Raw genomic sequence first — 16,568 nt, forward strand, 5'->3', positions numbered from 1 at the left:
GAGTGAGGCATAAACAAAGCACACAGAGCCTGCAGGGGGCGTGCATAACTTGTATTCATTACAACAGAGGCAGCTTCCTGGGTCGACAAAGCTTGACAAAGAAAGGTAGATGAGATATATTACAAAAACAGTGGAACTAGAAAAGGCTGCAGTAATCCAGACCACATTAGAACAGGTGTAGGAAGTAGGAACTTATAGGAAAGAAGAAATAAGGTTGAAAATTGTGTTACAGAGTCTCTTTCAGTTCTGCTTTAATATCTCCATCTGTTATCTCACTCTTGTTCTTCCCTGCCTGCTGTGTGAAGCTTGGTTTTGCTTTCATTCATGGATTATTAGCATAGCTTGTAGAAGCACACTATGCCTTCTCATCAGAGTCCTATTAGTTATGCAGAAGGACAGCAAGAGAGCAAAATTATTAGAATTGCATATTTCTAATTTCCCCCTGTTCTCTAAAAAATGTGAAAACCATTGTATGACCATCTGCCCCCAGGTTCACACCATGTTTTTTGTTTATTAGAGGTTAGGATCTCTGAGGTGGAAGAGTCTAGCACGGAACACTCTTTGCACAAACTGTTTTTGGAAGCCAAATCCTCCATTTTGTTGAATTTGTTTTGAATGCAAGTTAGGTAACTTGCCTATATTTAAAGAGACACTGAAGCGAAAAAAAAATGATGATATTATGATTTGTATGTGTAGTACAGCTAAGAAGTAAAACATTAAGATCAGATACATCAGTCTAATTGTTTCCAGTACAGGAAGAGTTAAGAAACTCCAGTTGTTATCTCTCTGCAAACAAGCCATTAATCTCTGTGACTTTCAAAGTCGTGGAGAGGGCTGTTATCTGACTTTTATTATCTCAACCGTTATTGAACTATTTACTTTTTCTCTGCCAGAGGAGAGGTCATTAGTTCGCAGACTGCTCTGAAAGAATCATTTTGAAAGCTGAGTGTTGTGTAATCTGCACATATTATAAAATGATATACCTGAAAATAAAAATATGAGAATATTTTCTTTGCTGCTAATCTTCTAGTAATTATTCATAGTACACAACCAAGTTTATTTATGGCTAGCTGCAGCCATGTGCTATTTCCGTTTGCATTGCATTTTAATCTGAGTTTAGGGTTTAGTACATAGTTTGCATCCGTTTTGAATACAAGGTTTGTAACAATCTACTGAAAGTGATAGTGACATAGGAAAAATTTAATTTATAGCGCATTTTACTCTGGAACAAATATACATCTTATACATATGCATACACATGCATTTTAAATGTCACAATTTTTCCACGATAGTGTTCCTTTAACCACTTGAGGACTGCAGTGGTAAACCCCCCTAAAGACCAGCGAAATTTTGACTAAACGGGCCACTGCACCTTTAAGGCATAGCTGCAGGCCCGTACAACTCAGCACACAAGTGATTCCCCCCCCCCCCTTTTCTCCCCACCAACAGAGCACTCTGTTGGTGGGGTCTGATCACCTCTGCCCTCTGTATCTGTTTATACAAGTCTAAAAGCCATTTTTTCGTAGATTTTTTTTTAAATCAATTTTCTCAAAAACTGCAAGTCCAATTTGAAATTTTTGTTTTTACTTGTTCCCATGGAAACACAGAATCCATGCCATTCGTATCGCCGGGTCGTTCGTAAGTCGGGCGTTCGTAAGTCGGGGACTACCTGTAATTGACCTCACTAGTTAGTGGTTTTAGTTTTCCATGCAGTAAAAGCCTTTGTGAATTGACATTTAACAAATTATTTAGTAAAATCAGTACTTTTCCGCTATAGGGCATGCGATAATACTTTAAGAATTCAAGCCATTGGCACAGTACTGCTGTTCAGGGACTTCATCACGTCGACCATATATCGAGTGAATACGATCTCTTATATACTGAGTTCATGTGGTGGTAGGTACTATAAAATCCATCCCATCTATTTCTCAATTAAGTGCAGTGCTGTCATCTTCCAGTTATCTGCTGTCATCTCGGCTTCCAGTTAATGATGTTGATCCAGAAAAGAGATGCCTTCCACTTAGTATTTGGAAAAGTCCATTAATCCAGTTGATTCTCCTACTGGAAATTCTAGTCAGTCCCACCAAGTACAATTTCCATGGATCAATGTCTGCTTCAGCAGGACAGCTGTTATACCAAAAGCACATAGTCCAATGCACACTGGGTTATAAGTAGTTTATATCACTGCAAAACAACCACACATTATGACAAAAAGGTAAAAGGCTTAAAAATATATATAATTAAACATCTTATGGGAGAAGAAGCTAATATCAAGGTGGGTGGTGGAGGAAAGGGAGGGGAGGCAAGGGTAAACTGCTGCTCACCACCCCTCCCAGCCAGGATGCCAGAGGGGGTGTGGTTGAGCTGCCACTCAACCCCACCTCCTTTTGGGACAATGGAGGAAGGTGTGTCTGACTGGGGAAAGGCCATGTCCTGGCTGCAGACTGTTCCAGAGATGTAACAGGATGCCTGCCTTGTCTCTTGAGACAGCAAGATGTGACAACATCCACATGACTTGTACCGTTTGGCGCTAAATTAAGATATTTATGGGCAAATAACATTTTAAATGTTATTGGATAGAGAAAGGTAGAGATGGTCGAAAATGACTATTTCCGATCCTGATGGAATCCCTCATTCCGACAAATATCGTTCTGATTTCCACGGAATTCCGCAGAAATCTAAATTTCCAATTTCTGACTTCTGGGGAATGGTTTTTTTTTTGTTTTGCTTTTTGCAATTTTTGTTAATAATTTTTTTTTTTTAAAGTAGTTTTTACAACACTGATTCTCTGATTGGCCCAATAGGACGATGAACAACACACAATGGAGTGGGAGGGGTCAGAAGGGAGGACAATAGTGTCGGGCAGTGTTTATCCGAGGTGGTCTGGCAGGCCTGATCTCTCCCTGATGCATCTGGGAGGATCGGGTGCCGATGTACACATATTAGATTTTCAGTAAAGGCAGCCAACTTTAACCTACCATTTGTACAGATCTTTATAATCTCCAGAGATGCAAAGCCAACGCTGCTCACAAATAGAGGGATATGAGATGAAGATTAATCTTGACTTTAATCTGTCAGGATCTTATCTCTTGGAAATCTGTATGTTTATTTGACTATTCATGAGCAGTGGCGTAGCTAAGGAGCTATGCAATGGCGAAGCAATAGGGGATGCAGGCCCTTGGGCTAGAGGGGTCCTCCCTCAAGCACAGTATTAGTTCTTTATTGGTCCTGTGCTGATAATATTAACTTCTACAGATGATTTGAATAGTAGTGATCATTTACACACAGTTCCCCATCCCCTTCTTGCACCTCTGACACTCTGGTTGTCCTCCTTGATTGATTTTGGTGTGTTGTATCAATTGTTATCTATAGCATGCTTGGGGGGCCCCAATGCTAAACTTGCACTGGGGCCAACGGCTTCTTAGCTACGCCACTGGAGCTATGGACCCTGGTGCAAGTTTTACACTGGGGCCCCTCAAGCACTCAATACATAACAATTGATACAGTGCATCAAAACCTGCCAATGGCAACTACAGTGTCAGAGGTGCAAGAAGGGGATGAGGGACAGTTGGTTAATGATTACTACTTTTTAAAGCATCTATAGAAGTGATTATTACCAGCCCAGGACCAATAGAGAGCTAATATTGCGGTTGAAGGAGAGCCCCCAGGGGCCCCACTGACCCAAGGGCGCCGATGCAGTCACAACCTCTGCACCCCTATTGCTACACCACTGTTCATGAGCAATCATTTTTCTTGCTGCTTCCACTGTTTCCTCCATCCATTCAGGTGGAAACTATATCCTGGATAAAGCCTTGTCTAAATCTGGCATACATTTTGCTTTTCAAGCATTAGTGGGATTTCTAAGAAATAAGAGGCAATTTATGTAGTATGGGTAATATTACTGTGTGTGGGCACATAAGTTACGCGAGCATTGCTACAGTAATGTGTACTACGCTAATGGTGCAACTCGTGTTAGCGTGGGGCGGGCTAAATGAATAAATAAATGGGCGTGTTGCCTACAGTATGTACTGCAGGCTGTGCTTATTGCACATTGCTTGGTACTCTGCTACCACTAGTACCAATAATATGTTTATGCACAACTTGTGCATAGTAATATTACCAATAATAATCAGAACAGATCAAATTTTGGATCCATCTCCAAACCACATCTCCCCATATGTGGCCAGCGCAGAAGATCGAAAGTATTCCCTCCTGCAACATTCTAACTTCTTTCACTAAAGTTTTATTAAGCAGATATAAAAGTATAAACATACCAAATGCGTTTACAATGTGTCAGATTAAACACGATATGAAAAGTCACGAAACCAATTTTAAATGAACTATAATGAAAATAGTCCGCTGTAATGTCCATCTGAAAAAAAGGTTCATAGTTGAGTGATCTACTGTATTTTCTTGTACTATGAAGATTGCGTATTCCTTCGTTGGGCCCACCAATCGTCCCAATGTAAGTGAAATTTCTCCATAGTATCAAACATTGTATGAAAAATAAAATCTGTCAACATAATACTGTCCACCCTGGAGAGAACTTTATCAAAGTTAAGGTCTGGTTGTTTCCATGAACATGCTATAACCCATAGCACTGAACATAATAGTACATAATAAACCCTTCTCCACACTTTCGGAATTAGAATGTTGGGGGTTAGTAATAGTGCTTGTGTAGCCTCCAGATTAATTTGTTTTTCACATAAATTGCTTAAAAGAGAGCTCACCTGTGACCATATTCCCACTGCTTTCGGACAATCCCAGAATATGTGCAATATCGAGCCGTCAGTTTGACATCCTCGGAAACATTGTGGAGATACCTGTGGAAACATCTTATGCAATCTGGTTGGAACCTGATACCAACGCGTAGCTACTTTCAGCACTGTATCTCTGATTGCTGCATATTTTGTGACAGTTTTTATGTTAGAGTATATTTTATTCCATTCTATTATATCTAAATTCTGTGCTAAATCCGAATCCCAGGCCACCATGCTACTTGTTTTACATTTTTCTGCGTAGCTTCTCAAATGGTTATAAATAGAAGAGATCATTCCTTTTGGGGGTTGTTCTGAGAGATAGAAATTTTCAAAAAAGGTAGCATTTAGTCTACCACCTGGAGTGGAGTTCCGCACAAAAAAATGTCTAAGCTGGTAATATCTAAAATGCTCTGCATTAGGTATCTGTCTGTTGATTTGAAGTATTTCCAAGGGGAGAAATTTATCTCCTAACCAGAATTTATTGGCAGTGGTGTATCCATGAGAGATCCACCAATGGAAATTTCTATAGTCCAAAAAGGCAGGAGGGAATTCTGGGTGGCCAGTAAAGGGTAATTTAGGGCCGAACTTTGAGCCTAGTTGAAATTTTTTATGATATCTAAACCAGATACGCAATGAATCTGCTACAACCAGATTGCATTTATAGATCCGTCGCTGGTAATGGTCCGGTAGGTATATCAGAGATTGAATATTGTATGGCTCCACCGATAATGTTTCGAATTGGATCCATGGGATATTCAGCTCTGGTCGGAACCAGCCAATTATTTGAGAGAATCTTGCTGCCAGTAAATATGACCACAGGTGGGGTACCCCCACTCCTCCTTGGGTTGTTGCTCTATACAGGGTTGAGGTTTTAAATCTGGCTCTCTTATTGTTCCAAACAAATTTATCTATCACCTTTTGCAGTTTTTCGATAAGTTTCCTGTTGGGGGTTAGGGGGATTGCTCGAAAAAAATATAGGATCCTGGGCAGTATAACCATTTTTACGGCTGTGATTTTCCCAAGCCAAGAGATTTTATATTTAGACCATTCGTGCAACGTTTGAGTGATTGAGAGCACTAAAGGGTCATAATTAGCTGATATTAGTGAGGAGAAATTAGAAGTAATTTTAACTCCTAAGTAGGAGATCTCATGTTCCTGCCATTTAAAGTCGAAGTTGGCTTGATATAATTTTACCACAGTATGTGGGAGGTTTATTGGTAGTGCGTGGGATTTTTCTGTATTAACTCTTAATCCAGAGATTTTACCAAAAGAGTCCAATAGGGGGAGAAGTGTGGGCAGGGAAGTCAAAGGTTGCGACAAGAACACCAAAGAATCGTCTGCATAAAAGCTTACTTTAAACTCAGTTCCATTGATCTCATATCCCTTGATGTCTTCACTGGATTGAATTGCCAGCGATAGTGGTTCCAAAGCCAGTGAAAACAGCAAGGGCGAAAGTGGGCACCCTTGTCTGGTGCCCCTTCTCAGCTGTATCTGGTCTGAGAAAATACCTGGTAGCTTAATCCTTGTTTTAGGATTGTGATATAATGCTTGGACTCCCCTTAAAAAGTTACCTGTAAGTCCCATTCTCTCCATTACTCGATACAGATATGGCCATAAAACCGAATCAAAAGCTTTGTGTAAATCTAAGCTTAGCATAAGCAATCTGTTATCTTTAAGTTTCACATCCTGTAGGATATTACAAACTAATCGGACATTGTCTATAGTTTGTCTATTAGGCATAAAGCCAGCTTGTGGGTTAGAGACTAATTGGGGTATCACTCTAGAGAGTCGGGATGCCAGAATTTTTGCAAACATTTTTGTGTCATTATTAATCAGTGAAATGGGTCTGAAATTTTGTGGTAATGAATGATCTTGATTGGGTTTCGGGATTAGGGTCATGTTAGCAAAGGTCATGTCATCAGGGAATTTATGACCATTGAGGATACTATTAAACATCTCAACCATATATGGAACAAGTGTTGGTGAGAATTTTTTATAATATATGCTTGAGAAGCCATCAGGGCCTGGTGATTTCGATAATTTTAGGGATTTTATTACTTCACTTATTTCTGATGGTTTAATTGGTTCATTCAGTGTTTCCAATTGAGATGAGGTTAAGGAGGGAAGTTTAATTGAATTTAGCCAATCCTGTATCTTTGATGGGTTTGTCTCTTCTGGTTCTGCAAAAAGTTTAGAATAATAATTTTTAAAAATTTCCATAACCTTCTCTGGCAGAGATTCAAGACAACCAGATCTTGATTGTAGTCTATACACATGTGGGGGTCTGTAGTAGTGGGACAACTTACGGGCAAACATAGTGCTTGCAGAGTTACCATATAAAAGAAATCTAGCTTTTGTGAATTTTAAAGTTTTTTCTACTTTTTCTGATAATAATTTATCTAACTCTATTCTTTTTTCCCTGATTTGTCCCACCACTACAGAGTCCACCGTAGAACTCTGTTTACGATATAAACTATCCAGTTCACGAGATAATTGTTGTATCCTAGCTAGTCGTTCCTTTTTGCGTCTAACAGCCATAGTGATCAGTTTGCCCCTAATTACTGTTTTATGTGCTGACCATAAGACCTCTGCTGAGACTTCTCCATTATTATTAAGTATGAAGTATTCCTCTAAAGAATTTTGAATCTCATCAACATTTGACTGATTTTGCAGTAATAAGTCATTTAAGCGCCATGATAATGGAGAGAATGGGACCCCAAACCCCCCAAAGCTACCTGAGACCATGTGATGGTCTGACCAAACACATACATGGATGTCCGCATCTGTAGCATTAGCTAGTAAAATTGGGGAGACCATCACATAGTCCAATCTGGCAAATGATTGTTGAGGATGAGAGAAATAGGTATAACTCCTATCTCCTGTGTGAAAGGCCCTCCAAAGATCAGTCAGTTGAAATGTCCTGTGTAGTCCCCTCAGTACTCTTGGAAAGGTTCTACTATGCATAGAGGATGAATTTCTGTCAATTGAGGTATTGCTAACGCAGTTAAAATCACCTGCGAGTAGCAGATGACCTGATAATAGGCTTTCCAACTTAGCAAACATATCCTTAAAGAATTGTGCCTGTGAAGATTGGGGGGCATACACATTACATAGGGTGACATCTTTCCCCATTAGTGAGCCTTTCACTATAATATAGCGGCTGTCCGGGTCTTTATAAGTCTGAGTAAGTTCAAATGGGATTCTGTTGTGTATTAATATAGCGACCCCCCGTGCCTTTGAGGAGAAAGTAGTGGTATAACTTTTTTGATAAGATTTATCTAACAGCCTCAGAGGGTTCGCATGTGCAAAATGTGTTTCCTGAAGAAACAGTACATCAGCCTGCAATGATTTATACTGTTGAAAAGCTTTTCGCCTTTTCTGAGGGGAGTTAAATCCCTGTACATTGTGTGTAATAAATTTCAACGCCATTTCATTATCATATGTAGGCTATTAATAACCTGGTCAGAAAAGAGATTCTCCAAGGCACGTGGGGTCCCTCTCCCAATCCTTCTCCCCCCAATTATATTGATTTCCTTCTCCAGATATGCATATAAATCTCCAGGTGAACAGCAGTGAATCTCGGTAAGCAGCATAATAAAACATAACTGAAAATAAACTAAAACTAAACAAAAACATATTTGAAACCAACAGTGCTGCATAACAGATATTGGTGGAACAAAGCCTATTTGGCTTAAATCAGAACAATAATCCTTCCCAGGTCCAGTCCAAAACAGGACTGGATGTACCTGGAATACTCCAGTCGCAGTAAAAACTGACAACTGAAGGGGGTAGACAAATAGCACGAGCGAGGTTGGAGAAACATACCGCTATTAATGCAATATAGTTAACTAACTGTGCAAAGTGCTATACATTACGTCAGAGCTATACGTGTATCTTGTGTCCATTCCTATGTCTGAAGTCAGTCACCCGAAAATCGGCGACCTTTGTTCTTTTGAGATCGACGTGGTGTCCATATTGGAGAGAGGGGTCGCCTATTACTTTTAGCTGGGGTAGGTGGTAATGTCGGCGCCTCCAGACCCAGTTTAGATAAGAGACGGTGACCTTCTTTAGATGTGATAGCAGAATAGATAACCCCATTTTGTTGTACTACCAAGCGAAATGGAAAGCCCCATCTGTATTTTATATTGGCTTTTTGCAGGACTGCTGTAATGTCCTTCATCTTTCTTCTTTTTTCCAGCGTCACTGGAGAAATATCTTGATATATGGAGATTCGGTGGCTTTCATATTCCAGCGAGGTTGCCTCTCTCGATTCTTTTAGGATCCTCTCTTTGATAAGGAAGTCCTTCAGACATAAAACTATGTCCCTTGGTGGTTGCTCCGGTCCTGGTTGCGTTCTTAGTGCTCTATGAATTCTATCACAGGTGAAAGCTTTATCTTGTGCGTCAGGCACCAGTGATAGGAATATGGCGGAAACATGCTTTTCTAGCTCTGTGTATGTTTCAGGTAGTCCGCTTACCCGTAGGTTGTTACGGCGGTTTCGGTTGTCTAGATCCTCCGCTTGAGATTGCAAGGCCGTGACCGTTTCTTTCGTAAGCTCATGTTCTTCTTGCAGCTCGTTGTGGGCTTTTAGAAGTGCGTCATGTTTTGATTCAAGCCGGTCCGTGCGTTCCCCCAGCATAGTAATCTCATGTGTCAATGACGATTCAAGTTTATGCAGTTCTGACTGAAACTTACTGGCCAGTCTAGTGTACATGTTGTCCAGACTGTCTTCAAGGTCCTGTTTTGTGAGGCCTCGGTGTCTTTCTGTCCTGGATGTTGTCCAGTCTGGGCCTGAGTCTGCTACGGATCCTTGTGAGCCAGTGGGGGAACCGCGGCCATCTTGAGACTGCATGGCTGAGTCTCGTGTGCGGAGAAAATAGTCTCGTACCAGCTTCTGCTTCGGGATAACGGGTTGCCGGCGCTTCGGTGGCATGCACAGATAGTTTCTCTCGGGGATGCTATAGAAAATGTAGCAATATAGAGGCTTCTAATCCCCGGTAAGCGGCATTAATAACTCCGTTCGGCTGGAGCTACATCTAGGTGCGTCCTCCTCTCAGCGCGCCGCGCATGCGCCCCCAACATTCTAACTTCATGGTAACAGCTTTACATACCTGTGTGCACACTGCATGATTTTCTTGCGGAATCCAAAAACTAAGACAATTCCTGTGACCAGAGCCAGAGCAGTGAACGTCGCAGCCACAATGAGGAAAACATCTGAAAACATAATAGGAAAATGACTAAGGTATAAATAATATGCAGAGAGCTGTGATGTGTGGCGTCCGGGTAATTCAACATGTCAATGCATCGCAGCTTGCCTGTGATAAACTTTCAGTAAAAAGATGTTTATTTATACCTTAAAGAGGAACTCCAGTGAAAATAATGTAGTAAAAAAAGTGCTTCATTTTTACCATAATTATGTATAAATGATTTAGTCAGTGTTTGCTCATTGTAAAATCTTTCCTCTCCCCGATTTACATTCTGACATTTATTACATGGTGACATTTTTACTGTGGGCAGGTTATGTAGCTGCTCCTAGCTGTTTTGGCTGTTAGAGACAGCTGTAAACAGCTATTTCCTGTCTGTGAACCTTGTTACATTGTAACAAACTGCCAAAAGTACCGCGGTCCCAGAGCTTCTTGTGGGAGGGGTTTCAGCACAAAATCAGTCATACAGCGCCCCCTGATGGTCTGTTTGTGAAAAGCATTATATTTCTCATGTAAAAGGTGGTATCAGCTACTGATTGGGATAAAGTTCAATTCTAGGTTGGAGTTTCTCTTTAAAGATGATCTGTACTAAGTAAAAACACCCCTGGGGAGTACTCACCTCGGGAGGGGGAAGCCTCCGGATCCTATCGAGGCTTCCTCCTGTCCTCCTCCGTCCCACGGTGGTCTCACTGCAGGTCCAGGAATGGCGGCCATATAAATATTTACCTTCCCGGCTCCAGCGCAAACGCAGTAGCGGCTTTCGGCTCTGAAATAGGTGGAAATAGCCGATCCCAGTCTGGTCCGCTATACTGCACAGGAGCAAGTCGCCTGCGCAGTAGAGCAGACCCAACTGAGATCGGCTATTTCCGCCTATTTCCGAGTGGAGAGCCGCAACAGCGCCCCCGCTGGAACAGGGAAAGGTAAATATTGTGCAGCCTGACAAATTGTCAGCTGTGCTTTCCGTGGGCTGCAGCGAGACTGCCGTGGGATGGAGGAGGACGGAGGAAGCCTTCCACTTTCTGAGGTGAGTACACCCCAGGGGCATTTTTTCTTAGTACAGAGTCTCTTTAAAGAGAATCTGTACTCTAATATTCTTACACTAAAAAGCATACCATTCTATTCCTTATTTTCTCCTGGGCCCCTCTGTGCTGTTTCTGCCACTCTCTGCTGCAATCCTGGCTTGTAATTAACAATTTTAGGCAGTGTTTACAAACAAACCAACCAGCTTCTAATAGGCTCAGCTAAGCATAGTGTATGAGTCATTCAGAGTATGCAGGGGGCCTGCAGAGGGTGTGTATCGCTTCTACCAATCACAAGCAGCCCTGCACATTCCACACAATCAAGCTTTAGCCCGACAAACAGGACAGAGGAAAGATACATTGATTTATTACAGAGACAGTGCAGTTAGGAAAGACTGCAGTAAGCCAGAGCAGATTAGAACAGGCATAGGAACTTATAGGATAGAAGAACTAAGGCTGAAAAATTTGTTACAGAGTCTCTTTAAAGAAGACGTGCAGTAGAACTGTTCATTCTTTAGCATCTGTTTAGTAGCAATGATACTCTTGCACCTGTTAAATTTACTGCGGTTGATTAAATCCAAACTCAACTCAAGTTTGGGTCCTGTTCGACTTTCTGGATTTGCCAGACGATGCGGATGGCAACGGAGTCTGACCGAATCAATGCTAGGCTATGAAAACGCATGGTGTCCAGTCTCATTAAGCTGCTTGCCACCTACGTTTCTCAAAACTCACCTGCCGCCATCTATTCGGGGCCTCCACTGCTGCTGTCGCCATCCAAATCACTCCCTGCACACTACAAACGTTGGTATACTGATCCCAGATCCCCATCAGAAGCATTAGACTACAAGTGGTTTGCATGAGACCAGTGGGACAATTATCATAGGTTCACTGAGTAGTGGGCCAGTAAAAATCCTTCCTGGTGCTTGTGAGATATTCCCAATTCCCATTCGTCCTTTGCAAACCAATGGGAGCCTGATACTTCTGATGGCGCTTTGGGATATGAAGTGACAAAGAAAGGTGTTGACACAAAAATGGATCACAAAACCGATGAAAAACTGATGCCCAATGTAACAAACAGATCAATTTAAAGGGAACCTAAACAGAGAAGGATATGGATTATTTCTTTTAAAATAATACCAGTTGCCTGACTCTCCTGTTGATCCTGTGTCTCTAATACTTTTAGCCACAGCCCCTGAACAAGCATGCAGATCAGGTGCTCTGACTGGATTAGCTGCATGCTTGTTTCAGGTGTGTGATTCAGACACTACTGCAGCCAAATAGATCAGCAGCACTGCCAGGTAAAATGTATTTTTTAAAAGGAAACATCTATATCGCTCTAATTTAAGGTTCCCTTTAAACAGAAAACGGATCGTTTTTTTATAGGATCAGTTTTTCCATCTGGTAAAGTGTGAGCCCAGCCTTGAGAGTTCAGTTTTACAGAGCATCAGCTGCATTATCAAGATGCTTGTGCAGGCTAGATGTCAAAAGGAATATTTGTAATTGTCTGGTGACTAGGGATGTTGCAAACATAGAATTTCCGTTCGCGAACGGCGAATGCGAACTTCCACAAATGTTTGCGTACAGGCGAATCTGGCGGACATAGACTTCAATGGGCAGGCAAATTTTAAAACCTACAAAGACTGTTTCTGGACACACACAAAAGTGATGGAAAAGTTGTTTCAAGGGGTCTAACACCTGAACTGTGGCATACCGGAGGGGGATCCATGCCAAAAGTCCCACCAAAAATTACGAAGTTGATGCAAAGTTGGGTTTTAATCCCTAAAGGGCAGAAACAACATCATGCTCTGGGTGTCAGTGGGCTGTGGAGTGTCTCACACAGAGAAATGCAATAGTACTATCAGAATACAGTGAAATAATAATGCACTGGAGTGGTTCTGTGCCTGTAACTTAATGAGGTAACAGCAGTAGTGTGCACACAGCTATGGGAGTCAGTGGGCTGTGGAGTGTCACACACCATAAAAACAACGGAGACCAATGTGCTAGCCCTCAAAAGGCCTGTTTGGAGTGCATTCACAGCAAATGTGGAACAAGAACACAGGCCTAGCTAATGCTTTCCCTACCTATCTGCAGTAAGTCTGACCCTGCTCTTACTAACAGTCAGCAGCCAGCAGAGAATTAATTCAATATGGCCACCGCTACTGATTTTTGATAGGGGGGTCAGGGGTCCAGGAAGGGGTGCTAGCTGATTGGCTGCCATGTGTCTGCTGACTTTGAGGTAAGGGGTCAAAGTTTAGCTCATTGATAATGTATAGGGGGCGAATCGAACATGTCAAATGTTCGTTGTTCGCCGCAAATGTGAACAGCTGATGCTCGCAGAATACTGCTCGCCAGCGAACTGTTTGGGCCATCTCTACTGGTGACAATCTAACATGTGTACAGGTGTCTCCCTTTGTCTGTGGCCTCCTCTTCAGCCATCAAATGATTTGACAGAACCTTGGCCACCAGCCACTATTGTAGTTTCCCACAGCGAGTTGCATATACTCCATACAACAGAATAGGCAGCTTGGATGACATGTATCCAGCATTTGTAGATACATTTTGCCTCGAAAAGCTCCTGAACCTGCTCGAAAAGCTTCATCTGCTGGCTGTCAGTGGTATATTTCAAATATTCATGTCTAATATTTCATGTTGATACCAGGAAGAGATAATATAAAATGATTGCACTTTGTAATAATCAGTTACATGCTACACATACTGGTACTTGCTGTGGAATCGCAGTGGGGAGGTTCCCAGCCTTCCTGGCAATGACACTGCAGCTTGTGGTCACAAATCTGGTAAAACAACAAATCACGCTGATTATGTAACTTGTATATGCACAACTTCATTTGAAGGTGCGTACACATGAATCCATTATATTATACATTAGTGTTCCCCAACCTCATTCTTAAAGGAGCAGGGACAGCCAAACTATCCTAGGAAAAATACACATATACAAGTAGATAAATACTTGTTCTACTTACATAACAAAAGTATTGTATTGTCCATGTTTTTTAGTGAATTTTATATAGTAAATAAAGAGAAATCTATTTCAGGCATTTTTTATTTTTATTACCTCTGACTGAAGCCAATCCTGATGTAATTTTCACCCTTACTTTTTTTTTTTTTTTTTTCCTCTTAGAAACTGCACTGTCATATCTAGCTTGCTTTGTAAACACATGTTCGCACTGCATAGATCTTATTTCAGCAGCTTCTGCAGAGGGGTGAGGTGTATTTACCTTCTCAGCCTTGTGTCACACTGAACTGCCCTCAGCCAATCAGTTAGGAGAAGGAATGTGGGAGGGGAGATAAAAAGCTTACTTCTCCCTGGCAATGTACCAAATAGAGCTAGGCTGACTGAGATAAGATTTGTTACAGCAGAAACATTTACGATTATATTGGAATGCTTGTAATACAGGGTCAGGTTGTAGACTGCATAATAAACAAAGCAGTGTATAAATGGAATTTGATTTTATAGCTCACAGTCCTGCTTTAAAGGACAGCTGTACTGATAAGGATATGGAGCCTGCCATATTTAAGGATTGTCCTGCACAGGTGCAATAGAGATTTCCTCGTACTGTACCTGTGCAGTACACTCCTGACCATGGCAGCCAGAGCCGCGCAAGCGCAGTGGATGTCGACTTGCACCGCTGTGCACACGCTCCCTTTTCTCTCTCTTCTGCCACAGGGGACACCTATAGATCCGGCTACTTATACTGGGGACACCTATTGACCTGACTATCTATACTGGGGCCCACCTGTCACTACCTGAACTGGGGAGCACCTGTCACTACCAGATCTGGGGGGCACCTATCACTACCTAAACTGGGGGGCCTGTCACTACCTAAACTAGGGGCTCCTGTCACTACATACACTGGGCGAGGGTCCCTGTCACTTCCTGAACTGGGGGGCACCTGTCACTGCATACACTGGGGGGTTCCTGTCATACCTAAACAGGATGTACCTGTCACTAACTGAACTGGGGGGCTCCTGTCACTACCTGAACTGGGGGCTCCTGTCACTACATACACTGGGGGGCTCGTGTCACTACCTGAACTGTGGGGCACCTGTCACTACATACACTGGGGGTCCCTGTCACTACCTAAACTGGGGGGCACCTGTCACTACATAAACTGGGGGGTACCTGTCACTAACTGAACTGGGGGGCTCCTGTCACTAAATGAACTGGAGGGCTCCTGTTGCTACCTTAACTGGGGGGCCCTGTAACTACCTAAACTGGGAAGCTCCTGGCGCTACCTAAACTAGGGGGCACCTGTCACTACCTAAACTATCCAGCCCAGCCAGCCCAGCATCACCACCAGTCAACCAACCAACCCAGAATCACTGTCAAAAAAGCCACAGCATCACCACCAGTCAGGCCAGCATTTACTTCAACAGTATTGCCAGGCCAGCCAGGCACAGCAGCCAGAAGAGGAGAATTCAGAAGCCAGGTGAGAGGTGTCTACCATATTAAGGGGGCATTCTGCCTATTTATGTGAACTGCTGTCTATTTATGTGCCTCATGACTGCTGAATTTGTCTTGTTGTGGGCCTCATGGTTACTGAATTTGTCTTTTTGGGGGCCTCATGGTTACTGAATTTTTCTTCTGGGGGCCTCATGGTTACTTGTTTTGTCTTGTTGGGGGCCTCATGATTGCTGAATTTGTCTTGTTGGGGGCCTCATGATTTGTTCAGGGCCTCAAGATTGCTGATATAGATCTGGCTATCTAAACTGGGGACACCTATAGACCTGGCTACTTATACTGGGGACACCTATAGACCTGGCTATGTATACTGGGGGCACCTGTCAATACCTGATCTGGGGGGCACCTGTAACTACTTAAACTGGGGGGCCTTGTCACTACCTAAACTAGGGTCTCCTGTCACTACATACACTGGGGGTCCCTGTCACTTCCTGAAGTGGGGGGCACCTTTCACTGCATACACTGGGGGGCTCTTGTCATACCTAAACTGGGTGTACCTGTCACTAACTGAACTGGGGGGCTCCTGTCACTAAGTGAACTGGGGGGCACCTGTCACTACCTAAACTGGGGGCTCCTGTCACTACATACACTGGGGGATCCCTGTCACTACCTGAACTGGGGGATCTTGTCACTACCTGAACTGGGGGGCACTGTCACTACCTGAACTGGGGGGGCACCTGTCACTACCTAAACTGGGGGCTCCTGTCACTACATACACTGGGGGGCTCCTGTCACTACCTGAACTGGGGGACACCTGTCACTACATACACTGGGGGGTCCCTGTCACTACCTAAACTGGGGGGCACCTGTCACTACATAAACTGGGGCATGGGCGTAGGGCCCGTGGTCGCAGGGGTCGCCGTGGCGACCGGGCCCGCCTCCTAAAGAGGCGGGGGAGGGGCCCGGGGGCCTGGACCCCCCAGGTGTTGAAATCCCGGGGACTGGCTCCCGAAGGCAGAGCAGGATGCTGCAGCGGAGCAGCCAGTTTCTCCCGGAGGCAGAGCAGGGCTACGGCAAGATGGCTGCCGAAGCCCTGCACTAGAGACTATTTGTGTCTCCAGTACAGGGCTTCAGGCACCATCTTCCCGTAGCCCTGCACTCTGCC

The 16,568-nt window shown here is 43.2% G+C and overlaps 1 protein-coding gene across 1 annotated transcript in view; it reads right to left on the minus strand.

Annotated features, from left to right (window-relative positions):
- Positions 1 to 1,562: 1,562 nt before the first annotated feature.
- The window catches only part of LOC137562202 (zinc metalloproteinase-disintegrin-like VLAIP-B), an 88,296-nt gene continuing 73,290 nt past the window's right edge, over positions 1,563 to 16,568 (minus strand). The window contains exons 19-21 of the mRNA XM_068273534.1: positions 13,700 to 13,775; positions 9,872 to 9,974; positions 1,563 to 2,127 (exon numbers count right to left, since the gene is read on the minus strand). Of these exons, the coding sequence (XP_068129635.1) occupies positions 1,959 to 2,127; positions 9,872 to 9,974; positions 13,700 to 13,775 (348 nt within the window). The 3' untranslated portion in view covers positions 1,563 to 1,958. The remainder of the gene's footprint in view (positions 2,128 to 9,871; positions 9,975 to 13,699; positions 13,776 to 16,568) is intronic.

Source organism: Hyperolius riggenbachi, chromosome 3 (assembly GCF_040937935.1).
Source record: "Hyperolius riggenbachi isolate aHypRig1 chromosome 3, aHypRig1.pri, whole genome shotgun sequence".
Taxonomy (NCBI): Eukaryota; Metazoa; Chordata; class Amphibia; order Anura; family Hyperoliidae; genus Hyperolius; species Hyperolius riggenbachi.